General features: G+C 32.7%; 2 protein-coding genes and 1 non-coding gene across 7 annotated transcripts; 1 reads left to right on the forward strand and 2 right to left on the reverse strand.

The window, feature by feature from the left end:
• On the forward strand, positions 789 to 5,385 carry LOC109358630 (filament-like plant protein 3). Of its 5 annotated transcripts, none has more exons than XM_019603010.1 (5): positions 789 to 905; positions 1,787 to 2,001; positions 2,130 to 2,307; positions 2,806 to 4,124; positions 4,886 to 5,385. In XM_019603010.1, the coding sequence occupies exons 2-5, from the start codon at positions 1,891 to 1,893 to the stop codon at positions 5,213 to 5,215; spliced, it is 1,938 nt and encodes a 645-aa protein (XP_019458555.1). In that variant the 5' UTR covers positions 789 to 905; positions 1,787 to 1,890; the 3' UTR covers positions 5,216 to 5,385. The 5 variants fall into 5 exon arrangements, with proteins under 5 accessions (XP_019458555.1, XP_019458537.1, XP_019458546.1 ...); XM_019602992.1 differs by lacking the exon at positions 789 to 905 and adding an exon at positions 1,323 to 1,648 and having other exon boundaries at positions 1,730 to 2,001; XM_019603001.1 differs by lacking the exon at positions 789 to 905 and adding an exon at positions 1,323 to 1,648.
• TRNAM-CAU lies at positions 5,463 to 5,546 on the reverse strand. The gene is given in 2 exon segments: positions 5,463 to 5,498; positions 5,509 to 5,546. It is a non-coding gene; the product is annotated as a tRNA-Met (tRNA).
• On the reverse strand, positions 6,201 to 14,292 carry LOC109358657 (fatty acid amide hydrolase-like). Its single transcript, XM_019603030.1, has 20 exons — positions 14,109 to 14,292; positions 13,600 to 13,709; positions 13,305 to 13,365; positions 12,673 to 12,860; positions 12,278 to 12,407; positions 11,116 to 11,193; positions 10,875 to 11,022; positions 10,639 to 10,751; positions 10,461 to 10,536; positions 10,308 to 10,379; positions 10,172 to 10,223; positions 9,908 to 9,979; positions 9,711 to 9,791; positions 9,165 to 9,268; positions 8,982 to 9,074; positions 8,396 to 8,464; positions 7,986 to 8,050; positions 7,639 to 7,700; positions 7,428 to 7,523; positions 6,201 to 6,511 (listed from the first exon to the last, which is right to left on the reverse strand). The coding sequence occupies exons 1-20, from the start codon at positions 14,206 to 14,208 to the stop codon at positions 6,449 to 6,451; spliced, it is 1,833 nt and encodes a 610-aa protein (XP_019458575.1). The 5' UTR covers positions 14,209 to 14,292; the 3' UTR covers positions 6,201 to 6,448.

The following is a 14,992-nucleotide window of genomic DNA, read 5'->3' on the forward strand; positions in this document are numbered from 1 at the left end:
ATTGATTTTCTTATAGCTTTATTAATTTATTTTGAGCTTAGTACATGTATACTCTGCCTAAGTTTTTTTTATAAGAAAGAGAAAAATACATGGTAAGAATTTTTTATAATATTACTATATTATCTACTATGTTTAAGTATTATATAAAATCATAGATGATATAATAATTGTATATAAATTTTTACACTTGATGCATAAATATTACATTATTATTTTAGTTGGAGAAAAAATGCATATATATTCTATTAATATAAGAGTTTGTTTTTTCATAATATCACTATTCATTAATATATATTTTCATTAATATTATATATTAATACTATATATATATATATGGTTAAAAACTTAATAATTACTATATATATTATGATTAATGTGTTAACAATATAAAAAAAATTAAAACATTTTATTTTATAAAAAAATGTAAATACTAACTATGTATAACGTTATTGTATCACTTACTGTTCATGTTTTTTATTATTAATTCTTCAAAAAAACATATAAATGATAAATAATATATTGATTATATATAAAATAATATTACTAAAAATATTACCTCTTCGTATCATTATTATTGTAATCCTGGGAGCAATAGGGCGGGAACAATGCGATCTTGGTTTGAAAAACATAATTACCACAAAACCTGACGCACCAAAGAAAAAGATAAAACTAGCATTCCACTTTTTATTCTATCCCCTCACATGCTCCAACCTCTCTCTCTCTCTAACTCTGTCCCTATTATTTATTTCCCTTTTATTTATTTATTTATTTTACTATTTTTATATTTCTCAATTCTCAATCACAAAGAAACTTGTCTGATACTATTTCTGAATCTTCTTCCTTATTTTCTTCTGACATTCCTTCTCCGATCTCTCAAACTTGTCTCTTTCTTTTTTTCCAATGAGGTACTACTGTCACCTTCATTCTCTCTTTCTCATTTGGCTACTTCTCAATCATACTTGTTTTTTTTCTGCAATCACATGATAATTGATAATTCAACATAATTGAACAAGGGAACAGTGACCGATCTAGGACCAGAAGATATTGTAGATACTACGGTAAGTTATATTGAATGGTTCAAAATAAATAGTTGGGACAATTTTATATAACCAATGCAAAAAATATTAAATATCATGTGCAAGCAAGTCACTTCAACAGTACAGTATCGTGAGAAATGATAACAATTAATATAAATCGTTAGATTAAATTTTATTTAAATAGTCAAGATTAAAATATTCATGTACTTTTAATCTTAATTATGATTGGTTATAAGACTCAGATATATGGTTCTCGTAATTTTTATATAACTTGATTCAATCTTTATATATATAAAAGAATTCAGGGTCAATTGTATGTGGATCAGCCAGTGCAAATGTGTTTCTAACCATTCATTCATATCTTTCTTCAATATCTCATAATGAGAGTATTCAGTTCAATGACTTGGTACAATTAACAATTTTGTCAGAGAAGTTGTTACAATTTTGAGTGTGAAGTAATTAAATTTAAATACCCATTAACACCTTCTCAAAAGGGTGTTTTCATTGTGATCCTTCTGCACCAAGTGTGGCACTGGTACTGATCCCTTTCAACCTTCAATTCAAAGCATTACCCTTTTTGGGTGGCTTCATTATTAAGTTCAAAATTGGAGGTAGATAGGGAAGTGAATTCTAAGCAAATGTTACCTTCAAAATTTGTTTTTTTTAATATGTGGGTTTTGCTTGCCTTGCAGATTTTGTCATCTCTCTGATTAGTATCATATTTCATACCCATTGTGGCTTCATTGCAGTGTAGATTCCCAGATCAAGTTGTGAATTTGTGTTGTGGAATGAATAAATGAATGGTGTTGTAGATAAAGTTATCCATTTTTGCTGCTTATAAACTATATTCTAGATGGACCGAAGGAGTTGGCTATGGCGAAGGAAATCATCAGAGAGAAGTCCGGGTGAAACTGAGAGTTCTGGATCAATGTCATCCCTTTCAGAAAGATTCTCTGATGATCAGGTTCGATTGTTCGAATTTAAAGGGTTTTATTAATTGATTGTATCCTATTTGAGTGTGATATCTATGATTATTAAAATTAGTATGAAGTTGGAATTTTTTTAATTTGATGAATCTGATTTGTTGTAAAGGTATATCCAGCACAAGTTACTCCATCACCAGAAGTCACTTCTAAGGTTTTATCAAATGAAGAACAAGTTATTGATGTGAAGACTCTAACAGACAAATTAGCAGCTGCTATACTAAATATTAGTGCCAAAGAAGACCTGGTAAAGCAGCATGCTAAAGTTGCTGAAGAAGCTGTCTCAGGTATTTACTGTTTCATGGCTTCACCTACCCAAAAATGTTTATCATCACAAAGAAATGTGAGAGGAGTCCAAGTCATAACTTCAAAATCCTAAAAAGTGATACTTGTTGGAGATCGTGAAGAAAAAATCATGGGGAATAGATTCTCAACTCTTTTTGGATAATGATTTGGACTCTTTTTCCATCATACAATGTCCATCATGTATATTAATAAAATTTCCTGGGTTTGGTAGATAAGTTTATTGAATTACAAAGCTATTGATCCTTTGCAGCTGCTTTATCAGTATACTCTTGGAGAATGTGCTTTATCTGCTTGTTCATACCTCCATGGTGCAAATTTTCACCTTGGGAAGCCATGATTGCCATAAATTTCTGCTCTAATGGACTATTCAGAAGTTTAACCCAAATTCTTTGAAAGAAACTGTGTTTATTTTCTTGCTAGCAGGCCTATGTTAATTAATTGTCTATAAAACTTTTATATTGGTTTTTCATTTTATTTAGGTTGGGAGAAGGCCGAGAATGAAGTGTCGTCTTTAGGACATCAACTTGATGCTGCAAAGCAGAAGAACACAATTCTCGAGGACCGACTTGGTCAACTTGATGGGGCACTCAAAGAGTGCATGAGGCAGCTTCGACAAGCTAGAGAAGAGCAGGAGCAAAAGATTCATGAAGCTGTTGCAAATAATTCTCATGATTGGGAATCCAAAAAATCTGAGCTTGAGGGTAAAGTTGCTAAGCTTGAGGCCCAACTTCAAACAGCTAAAGCAGATACTGCTGCACCAGTGCTTTCTGATCTTCACAAGAGACTTGAGGCTGTCGAGAAAGAGAATTCAGTTCTTAAACTTGAGCTACAATCTCGACTTGAGGAACTAGAATTCAGGATTGCTGAGAGGGATTTGAGTACCCAAGCTGCCGAAACAGCAAGCAAGCAACATTTGGAGAGCATCAAGAAGGTTGCTAAGCTGGAATCTGAGTGCCGTAGACTGAAAGCCTTAGCTCGCAAACCATTCTCTGTTAATGATCAGAGGTCTTTGACTGCCTCTTCTGTTTATGTCGAATCCTTTACAGATAGCATGTCAGATAGTGGAGAGAGGCTAGTGACAGTTGAAAGTGAGTCAAGCCGTTTGGACTCATCAACATCTGCTTTAGTTACGGAACTTGATCAATTTAGGAATGAAAAGGCTATTAGAAAAAATCATACAGTCCATTCAACTAAGATCAATCTCATGGACGATTTCCTTGAGATGGAAAGACTTGCTGCATTGCCAGATACGGAAACTGGAAACAAATTTGTTGGGGTTGGAGTAGCATCCCACAAACTTAATGTTGGACAGGGTACAATGGAAGCTGAGACTGAAGCTGCAGTTCAAAAGAATGTTGAATTGGAAAAGAAGCTGGAGAAAATGGAGGCAGATAAATATGAGTTGGAGATGAGTTTAACCGAGTGTCAAATGCAGCTTGAGCAATCACAAAGTCGGATAAGGGAAGCAGATTTGAAGGTCACAGAGCTTCAAACTCAGTTAGCCCTTGCAAAGAAGTCAAATGAAGAAGCGAATGAAGAAATAAAAGCTACCAAAACAAAGAAAGAAATAGCTGAATCAAAACTCAGAGTTGCTCAAACTGAGGTAGAAGAATTGATTTCAAAAATCAGTTCATTGGAGAAAGAGGTTCAACAGGAGCGAGCTTTGTCTGCTGAGAAATTGAGCAAGTGCAGAGAGTTGGAGAATAAGATTTTGTCAATGAAGCGTGAAGCTCAAGTTCAGCAAGATGCTGAGATATTGCACAGAGAAGGTGTCAAAAGCGAGTTGAAGTTAAAGCAGGTCAGTTTGTTTACACTTATTAGGAACTATACTTCTTTAATATATTCTGTATTGTGGAACCTGGAAACAAGTTCTCCGGTTACAGGGGTAAGACTGCATACGTCTACCAGTCCTAGACTCCACTAAGTGGGAGCCTCGTGCACTTAGTAACTTTTTTTTATTTTGTATTGTAGAAACGTAGTAATGAACAATCTTGCATTGTTTTTAATGACGGAAATTCTCAAGTGCTTCATGCATAGACATAATCCTTCAATCTCCCCACTCTTTTCTTTGGAACAAGTTCTATGTGTATTTAGATTGAGTTTATAATCATGATCTATCACATGGTTCTCACCATAGTTACATAACTCTCTCATTTACCGTATGTACCACATACCAAATTCACTATACCATGTATTATGTACTGGGTTCATCATAAAGAATGTCTTATAAAATTAATGTAAAAGGTGACGAACTGTATACCCAAGTGAACCATGAATCCGTACCCGTACCGTCTACCAGGTAACTATGGTTCTCACACACATGTCCATTTTTTAAACCAAGGCATTGGAAGACCAAAGTTGCAGTCCTCCCAGTTCCTTCATGTTGCAGTTTATATATCATATATTTCATGTGTGTGTGTGACTCCATAAGATCAGTTGTAATTGCATTTGATGCATACATAGCTAAATACCAGTGATGGTTATTGATCAAACATCTCACATTAACCATTATATCCTTCTCTTTTTACAGTATAAAGAATTTGAAATGTTGTATTGCAGGAGAAGGAACTTGCATTGGCTGCAAGTAAATTTGCCGAGTGCCAGAAAACCATTGCATCTCTTGGACAAAAATTAAAGTCCCTTACAACCTTGGAAGATTTCTTACTTGATTCAGACACCCATATAGACTTAACAAGTGAAGTTACACAAGGTCCTCAAAATGGTGGTGCACACTTGAAATTACTTCATAGTAATTTGAGTTTGCCCAAAAAAGATTCTGAGTCACAAATTGCACTAAAATCTTCTGTTACCTATCAGAAAAGCCGGAATAATGGTTATGGTAATGTGATTCCTAGGAGTAAGAGTGTAAGCAAGACAAGAAGACACTGAAAATTATTGGAGAGAAGATTGAGTTGTAAATTTGGGTTGTTCATTCTTATCTCCTGGGTTCAATATATACACATATATGAATCCAAATTGATGTATTTACATAAAGAACATTGCTTGAAGAAGTAAAATTGTTCAAAGCAAGATAGTAATGCATAAAGTTCAAATTTGATATGTTCTTTAAAAGTGCTTCATTCAATTCAACAGGAAACTATTTTACTAATTAAAAAATAGAAAATTAAAAACAAATTGGGGTGAGAGAGGCTCGAACTCTCGACCTCAGGATCACTCTAAGCTATGAGACCTACGCGCTAGCCAACTGCGCCACCACCCCTTGTTGTTTGATTGTTAAAGAAATACATTAAATATAAATGCATTATTGGTTCATGGATGTCACAATCTTAATCATTTATAGGTGATTGTTAGTGCATTGTGGAAAGTGGAGAAATGTTACCTGTCTAAACACAAGGCAAAATATGTCTCAACTAGCTCCTACCCCATATGAGTTGTCTTATGGTATAAAGTCATCACAAAACTAGTTGTCTTATGGAGTCCAATCTTGTACTTAAGACAAATTTAATGAGAATTTGAAGATTGAGTGAATTTCCAAAATTGGATATGATAGAAAGATTGGTTTGTACAAAGTAAAATGTTAAAATATATGAAATAACTTGTGTATGTTACTATTTGGGTTGTTTTTTATATTATCTTTTTAAATATACATTTTTAATGCTTACCAACTGTTATATTTTTATTATAAACAATAATAGACTCAATTTGCTTCCTTAGAAAGAAAAATGACACTTCATAATAAAGGTATTGTAATCATCCTACCCATGTAGGAAGATTATGTGTCATACATGTCTTAGAAGGTGTACACTTCTCATCACTATTTAGTTTCCAAGTGAAGAGAATTTATATATACATTATTGCTCATTTATTTTTATCCCTATACTTTTTTTGTAATACAATTGACTAGTCATATCTCTGCAAAGTGCACCACTTCCTTTATTGTCTCCCTTATCTTTCCAAAATTGCATGTTCTTCAACTAGCCAGCTTTTGAATGATATGGCAAATAGCCAAAACTTGGCATCATGTACATATAAGTTGTCTTTTTTTGAAAAGCATATAAGTTGTCTTCACAATAAAAGAAACTGACAGAAGGAAATGGACAAGACATCATAGTAACATGCTACTGTTACTATATAATTCCTTTCTCATGTGCTTGAGTCCACTTAATCTTTTCTGAGCAGATTGTAAAAAATTTGTGGCTTTCTATAGTCTGACACACAGATTGCCTGATATCACAATAGAACCAGATGTGATGTTAGTAAGCTCCAAATATCACAATACAAAAACAGCAATTTGGACCACCACTCACAAAAATATGGAGTGATATTTCTGTACACCTTGTTATCTAGTGATCATTTAGTTAGTGAAAAGTAAGGGTGAGTATGAGAAGAGTTGGGTTAGATAACACTTGTCCATTCTAAATGTTCATTAGATTATTTTTTTAAACTCAAACTAGATTTTAGATTTGATTAAATATAATGTATATTCCTTTTAGATTAAATATTGTTAATATTATTATTATGGATATGTAATTTGACACATAAAATGATATATATATATATGATAAAAAATTAGAGAATCAATGTTAGTTTTGACCAAAAGATTATTTTTTACCTCACCCTAAATTTTGATTGAATTTAATTTTTGACTCCAAACCTAAATTCGATGAAACCCGACTATATTCAGACTTAATCATGATCTGATCAAACTCAAACTCAGTGAGCAAGTAAGGTCGTGTCTTGCTCAACCATAGTGAAAATTGTTGGAAAATTGGGAACCAATTTCCTTCCTCTGCGAGATGCAAAATGGGTACTTGCAGAGATTTTTCCACATTAAAATTTTTTGTATTATTCTTCTGCTCTTCTCTATTTACTTTATCCACTTGTTGTTTCTGCAAATGCCCATTTTGCATCACATAGAGGAGGGAAATTGGTTCTGAACGTGTTATTCTTCTGCTCTTCTCTATTTACTTTCCACTTGTTGTTTCCGCAAATGCCCATTTTACATATCATACAGAAGAGGGAAATTGATTCTGAATTTCCCAGAATAGATAATTTGGATGGGTCAATAATATTAGACAGAAATGTGACCTCTATGCTTATGTGTTATAGTTACAAAGTTATAAAGAGGGGGTTTAATTACCTGCATTGCAAATGCCAAGTGGATTAGTGTTGCTTCAGCCCAAGGCTTTCCTATAAACTGAAGACCAATAGGCAAACCCAATTTATCATATCCAACCTGTGAAGTTTGAAGGATGATATAAATATCATAGAATTTGGGTCCTCATAAAAATGTTACTAGTGAAGGGGAATGACATAAGGAGTGAATATGTTAAAGAAAAATATAACCATACCGCAACAGTTACAGCAGGAAGTCCCAGAAAATTTCCTGATATGGAATACCTCACTAGTGCAGCTGGAAATAATGGCAAAAAAAATATCAGTTTTTGACAGACATTTTAATTTTTATTAAGTTTCATGTTAAAGGGTACTTGTTAAAAATTCAGATATCTCTATGTACTTTTTTGGGGGAAATTTAAATAGGTCTACATTTTTGGAACATTGAAGGAGATATGTATGAAATGAAAAATATTATTATTAACTTTTTAAATGTACGGCCTATTTGAATTTTTTGTCAAAAAGTTTAGGACTAAGAGTAATTAAACCTTATTAGAGTGTGAACATATAGTTTCATTGATACCTCCATTGATGTAGTCAAGTTCACCGGTCTTGAGAGTATCATCTTGAATTGGGTATGCAGTCACACTGTCATGAATATTAATAATGTGTTATTATGAGAAAATTGCTATCAAAATTATTCTAGATTGTGACTGTGTTAACTTGCATTTACTGCTATATAGGACAAATGCAGAAAAAAGTAGCCAATGCACATAATATTGTAATTGCATGCTATTTAATTGAAAATATAATATTATATACAATCAGCATCATTCACTATTTATTTGAAATCCTCTTTTTTGAAAGTCGATGATAATTAAATATGAATGATGTAGTGACAATATATATAACTCATATCCCGTAAGTTAAAACCATACAAAATTGAAACAAAGGCATTCAGTTAACTGTAAAGAAGCAGAAAATATGACACACCCAGTTGTTGGAGACACAATGACATCTGCCTCAGCAAATATTTTCTTGTGAAACTGCAACTGGCGGTTCCTGTTCATAATTTAACAACTTAGTATATCACCTTTAATTTCTACAAAATCTTGAATGTTATAGTCAAACTGGGATGCAAGATTCAGTACTAATAGAATGCAGATGCAGGTATCTGAACTTGGTAATGTGTTTTAAGTGTTCATATTAGTAATCTTAAATATTGAATCTTTAGTGTTAGTTTGCGAATTTGGTTTTGGAGATAAAGGAAAGGAAATTGAATACTTCAAAGTCGGCGTATTTCATGATTCCAAGCCATCCCTTTTATTCGTTATCTGATAAAAACCAACTCACAAACATTTCTTAATATGAGTGAAGTGATACTGTATTTCTGACCGTAGATAGTGGTTAGATTGCATAAAGCCATAAACAATATTTAGTAAAGAAAATGATAAACTGTAGTATACTTGTAACTTGTCTTTGTTTTTTAGTATTGTGGCTTCATTTTGTGGAGTTAACTTCTTATTACTTGAATTTTTCAGCCTAACTTTTCACATCCCTTATGAAGATAATAACTTACCTAATCTTCTGAGCTTTTATATACTCCATGCTACTGAAAGCACCATAGATGTTAAGTGCTACCCTTGCATCCCATCCAAATTCTGCAAAATTTCTTTGGTAATTTTTTTGTAATATCAGCAATCATATACCCCTTAATGTGGAGGGCAATAAGGATTAGAGTCAAGGATTTATGATGTCATACTTTTCTTGAAGAAAAGAATCAAGAGAAGTGTAACTCTCTGATGCAATTGTTAAATAATGTGCCAGGCGCATAACTTCTAGTTCTGGTAATGTAACATCTACAATCTTGCATGTTAAAGTATAGTTGTCATGTTAGTTAGTAACCACTGATTTTATATCTAAATGACTCGTTCAGTAAGGAATTTCTATCTTTAAGGGTCCGTTTGCGAATTAAGTTTTGGAGGGAAAATGAGAGAAATAAAAGGCTTCAAATTATTTCGCAGGTGTATTTCCTAGCTTCCAAGTCTTTCATTTTCCTTCATTCCCCTCCAAAATTCAACTCGCAAACTATCCTTATGGTCCATTTGCGAATTGAATTTTGAAGGGCACGGAAGGGAAATGGAAGGCTTCAGAGTCATGAAATACACTTGCGAGACGACCGTAAGGTCTTCCATTTCCCTTCATTCCCTCCAAAATCCAACTCACAATCAGACCCTGAAAGACTTGCTTCTTCTGATATGTTAAGCATGATAGTAAAATAAACATTTTATTTTTAATTTTGCTGTACCTGCAAACCATAATGATCTTGAAGTTTGTTTAAAGCATGAGAGCAGCATATCCTGATATCATCACTGCAATCATCAAACCACTAATCGATGGAATTAGTGGTTATAGAACATAAAAGATGTTAGAAGAACCTACTTTTTCAATACATTAGGATGAAATAGTATGAATATATTCAAAGCTAGGAAACAGGTTTCTGACCTTCCCATATTTGGCCAACTTGATGTTAGATATAGACTTTGTTGAGGGCAGTAGTGGAAGGTTTATCTTTGTCTAAAGTATTACATGAAATATTCTCATTAGTTTAAAGATATCAGAAAGAAGTTACATAAGACTAATCCATCGAACTTTTCGAGGTGCGAATCTAATCAGAATCATTAGCGATGTGATATTTGAAACAGAAACAAGTCATCCATAAAACTAGTCAGTTATCGAAATCATTGAAAAAAAAGAGAAAGTTCTTACAGGTATACTAGAGTGCTGATAAGATGGAATTTCAACACTGATAGCTGCATAACTGATACATAGTGGAACATTCTAAGCAATAATATAAATCTTAGAGTTTCATTGAAGAAAATATATCATATAAATGAGTACTAACCTGATCAATGCATCTTCAACAGTGGCTGCTAGTATTCCAACCATCCCAACTGTCCAATACAGAGGAAGAACACTGAACACAGAAGAAGATGATACTAATGAATAATTGTAGTTATTTCAGTATTTAAACAGGATAAAAAAAATGAATACTCACCCTGAATGAGGTATGCGGCTAAAAGTTGGTTTCAGACCAACCACACCACAAAGAGCTGCAGGTATTCTCACCGATCCTATACAGTTATGCAAATAACAAATGAAAAATGTACTGACTGTGTATAAATTTTTACACGGACGGTGCATAGATATTACGCTGTAAAATATAAACAAAATACCTCCGCCGTCAACACCAAGGGAAACAGGACACAGCCCTGCAGCCACCACAGCAGCAGATCCACTAGAAGAACCACCTGCAATTCTATTTGTATCATATGGATTTCTAGCAGCCCTGCAGAAGAAAATAAACAGACATGCTCTTATTACCAACTAATTCAGTGAAAGTTCATTAATATATACCTTGAAAGACACCAAAGATATGACATAATAATATAAATAACACATGGTTTCTTACCCATAATGTGGATTGATACCACTAGTTCCAGTACCAAGTTCATGCATATTAGTCTTTCCAACAAGCATGGCACCACATAATCTTAGACGCATAACACAACAAGCATCATCTGTACAAGGCCTTTTTTTGTGCAGCCATTTTGTACCTCCTAGAGTACACCATTTTTAGATGCTTAAGTGATCAACAAAATCATGAGCTTAAACATTTCAATATAGGTAGTGAAAGAACAACTTTACACTACCTGTTGTAGGATATGGTAAACAATCTATTTCATCTTTGATAGCAACCGGAACACCATCTAGCACAGAGATTGGTTCCCCTGCAGAAAAATCATGCATCAGATGAGTATCTGATAAGGTATCAGAAAGCTTGAAGATGAATAAGCAATCAATTCCACAAAACTATTACTAATGGCCTGCAAAAAGTTATATTGCAATTTCTATATCACTTCAATTGGTAAACTATTCCTTTCTAAGCTCCAAAAATTAGAAAATAGTATTCCTAAAATGTGCACAAGTATCATTCACATATTGGTAGATAACTTGAATATGAAACTATTTGTTAGCCTTCTCATGGTAGCATGAGCTTTGGGATAATTGGTTTCATGACAAAGTATAAGAGCTAATAATTTTACCCTTGTTGTCCTCATTCCTAAAAATAGAACTTGAATTTCATCACAAGGTGGTGAACCTTTGTGTTTTTCATGCTAAGAGACCTATTCCTTTGAAATTAATAATGAATATTTGGGTATCATATTTTTAATACCATTATATTAGTAAAATAAATGGTAATCTTCATAATTGTATGACTTCTGAAAAATCAAACTCATATGGACTTAATGAGTAGATATATGTGTTTATCATATAGGGACAATGAGAATCATAGTTACCTAGTAATAATAGGAGTAAGGATTCATGATTCATTTGGGTATACAGTTCGTCACTTTTTATATTAATTTTATGAGACATTCTTTATGACGAACCCAATATGTAATACGATGAATTTGGTAGAAGGTACATATGGTAAATGATAAAATTATGTAACCATGATGAAAACTTATATGTTAACGGACGAGGAACATATCTCTAATATACCAAATCACATAATGATTTTGCTTTCTCCTTATTCCCATCAGAGAGTAGAAGACCAAGGTTCCTAGAGGAACTCTAGTATTTGGTTGAATAAAATTATCATTTCAAAATTCTTAAAACATCCCAAAGAAAAATCAAGACCATGAATTCAACTATATATCTATTTCCAATTTATTATATGAGAGTCATGAAATCCAAGAATGGGAAATTCTTTAATCTGAGATTCTAACACTATTATGTGAGAGACTCAATCATCTAATAACACTATTAGATGGGCATCATTAAAATCCATTTTGAATTGATATAGATTACCTTTCTGATACCTTAGAGTTGATTCATTTGCTTGTCTTAGTATATCATCAGCATTGTATTCAATAAAGAATCCCATTCTGAATGGAGGTTTTGAAGACTCACCAACAGCAGCTATAAATCTTTCAGCAACCTTTGCAAATGAAAATAAAGAAAGCTAATGAGTACAAAAAATTATTAGAATGAACATCAACTAGAAAGTATGAATGGCTTGTGGCTGTAATCATCAAAGATACTTAGATACTTAAAATCAACATGACCTTGTAAAAGTGGATTTATTGAATGTAAAATATTGAACTATAAAACTTCATATTAGCTGGTATCAATGAGTTAACATAATAATGATAAGATAAGATCATAAGAACATGTTTAAGGAATATCATAAAATGATGAAATACCATGGTTGGAGTTATGTCCCCTGAGCTATAGGCTTTGTAATAATCCATTATTGTCCAGCGACAGAATGAGTCTTTTGTTTCAGTTAGTGCTTTTTCTGAATGTGTAGGTAAACAATTTACTGCAAGCTGAACTTTCTCTGGTGGAGTTAAAGCAGAATCTAAGTTTTTTGTTTCTTGTTCCTTTGGGTCTGCCAAAATGAACCAAAATCAGCATCTACTCTCTAGAATAAAAATTTGTTGTCCCAAACCGTGTCCAAAATATTTGTCATTAGTGCGAGACAGAATTTGGAACATAGTTTGAGACGACATCTTTGTTCCTACTTTCTATCTTAGACCATGGACAAAGATCACCTGTCCTTAATGGTGTCCCATTTTCTATCTGGAGTCAATTAAATATTGTCACATGAATAAAATAAAAATTTTAAAAACAAAAAGTAACATTCTGATTGGCTCGAGATATGGAATGTAACACTATTCGGGAAAAGTGATATCTGTACTTAGACTATTAGCTAAATAGAATCTGATTTATGATCATTGCAAGTACACTTCCATCCAAATAATATTCATGTATATGATATAATTTGGTTAATTTTTTTCTGTATATCATATGTTACTTATGGAAGATAACAAACCTTCAAAATGATGCAAGGGAACATAGAGAGGTGGCTCTTCTAACTCTGCATCAGTAATAAGCTGCAGACAAAAAAAATCTGATATGAATTAGGAAAAGAAAAAAGCTATTTAAGATGTATCCACATGGCTAGTCTCAGAATACAAAACTTATGTAGAAATATGTAAAAGGAATTGAAAGTGAGAAGTTTCATATCATTAATATAAATGAGGATGAAATTCAGCTATAATTGGAAATAACACATATAAAAAGAAATGCTGGAGATTATAGATTATAGACCATAGACCAGACCATACCTTATGAATAAGATTGTTTCTCTTCAATATGTACATTAACAAAGTTCCAAATATTCTAGACTCCAAAAACCAAGCAAAAATCATGACCAAAATTCCAGTCATGCGTGGAGCTGCAATTGAAAAGTTCATTAGCATTTTGTAGTGTGCATTACTATAAGATTGAAATACTTCCTCACTATCTAAGATTTTGATAAATTATGAACTTTTAGAAATCTATGAGATTATTTCATTGCGAACTGCATTATGGGCGGGATAGGATTTGGGACATCAACTTGGGACGAGTGATCTTCATTCTTCTAAAACACACTAAGTTCAGTATCTGTTGTAATCCTGAAACTCTATAAAGTTTAAAGTATTATCATTAAGAAAATGAATCTCAAGAAACTTTCCATGACAAAAAAAGAAAACCATTCCATTAAAATAAGAACAGTTTCATGTCATACCAAAACCAAGATGAAAAAGAACTAGCAACAAAAAATGGTATGAAAAAAATTTGGATTTTGATGAACCTTTGACATTGGCTTGGAGATAGATTTCGGTGCTATCAGAGCCTAAGTTGATATCATTCACGGGTCTATAAACCACACTTTTACTATAGAACAAACCCATTATTTGTGTAAAAGATATTGCTCTGAAATGAAGGGATTATGAACAAAGAAGATTATATAGTACTGGAAGATAAATTAGGTGATGATTGCAAGAGGAACAAGATAGTGATTGAATATGCTTTAAAACCATATATACTTCAAGAGAATAATGTATCTCATTATATTAGGAGAAAATTTATCTCTTCCAGCGCCACTAAAAATATGACATGTGTGCTATTTTGTTTATTTTTCAAAATATTTTTATGGAAAATGATAAAACATGACACATGTCATAATTTCACTGATAGGAGAGATACTTCATTCCCTTTCCATGTACTTAATTGTCATGTGGTAAGGTAACCATGAAACAAGTCAATTTCAATAACACAGTGAATTTTCTTCGAGAAAAACCAAGGGATTTTAACATATAGTGTTAGAGTTTATTATAATTTCTACAATTCTACCCAGACATGTTTTTAATTCTTTACACATCATGCCTAGAAATCATTATTATACATGTTCTTGATCAAGCACAAATCCTAAAACCAAACTCTATTTAAAATCTCATGGAAATTAAAGATGATTAATAAATTTGGACCTAGACTGCGACCGGGGAGCCTCCAACCACGTCTTGAACCAAAACCTTAAGGCATTAGTTCCATGGGCCTTTCCTTCTTATAAACCCTTTCACTCCTCCCTACATATCCAATGTGAGACTTCACACTTGAATAAACCCAACATTATCCTTAGCTTTAGTTCCTCATCTAATGAGATCAAAGAGAATTAAAATTCTTTATATGCTTATA

This window comes from Lupinus angustifolius, chromosome LG01 (assembly GCF_001865875.1).
Source record: "Lupinus angustifolius cultivar Tanjil chromosome LG01, LupAngTanjil_v1.0, whole genome shotgun sequence".
NCBI lineage: Eukaryota > Viridiplantae > Streptophyta > Magnoliopsida > Fabales > Fabaceae > Lupinus > Lupinus angustifolius.

What these genes read in the sequence shown, in the direction of transcription:
- LOC109358630 (XM_019603010.1), top strand. Translation starts at nt 1,891, where the DNA reads ATGGACCGAAGGAGTTGGCTATGGCGAAGGAAATCATCAGAGAGAAGT. An exon ending in AAAGATTCTCTGATGATCAG is followed by an intron (nt 2,002 to 2,129) that starts GTTCGATTGTTC and finishes TTTGTTGTAAAG; the next exon opens with GTATATCCAGCACAAGTTAC. An exon ending in TGCTGAAGAAGCTGTCTCAG is followed by an intron (nt 2,308 to 2,805) that starts GTATTTACTGTT and finishes CATTTTATTTAG; the next exon opens with GTTGGGAGAAGGCCGAGAAT.
- LOC109358657 (XM_019603030.1), bottom strand. Translation starts at nt 14,208, where the DNA reads ATGGGTTTGTTCTATAGTAAAAGTGTGGTTTATAGACCCGTGAATGAT. An exon ending in AGTTGGCCAAATATGGGAAG is followed by an intron (nt 9,792 to 9,907) that starts GTCAGAAACCTG and finishes TCCATCGATTAG; the next exon opens with TGGTTTGATGATTGCAGTGA. An exon ending in ATAAAAGCTCAGAAGATTAG is followed by an intron (nt 8,465 to 8,981) that starts GTAAGTTATTAT and finishes AATTATGAACAG; the next exon opens with GAACCGCCAGTTGCAGTTTC.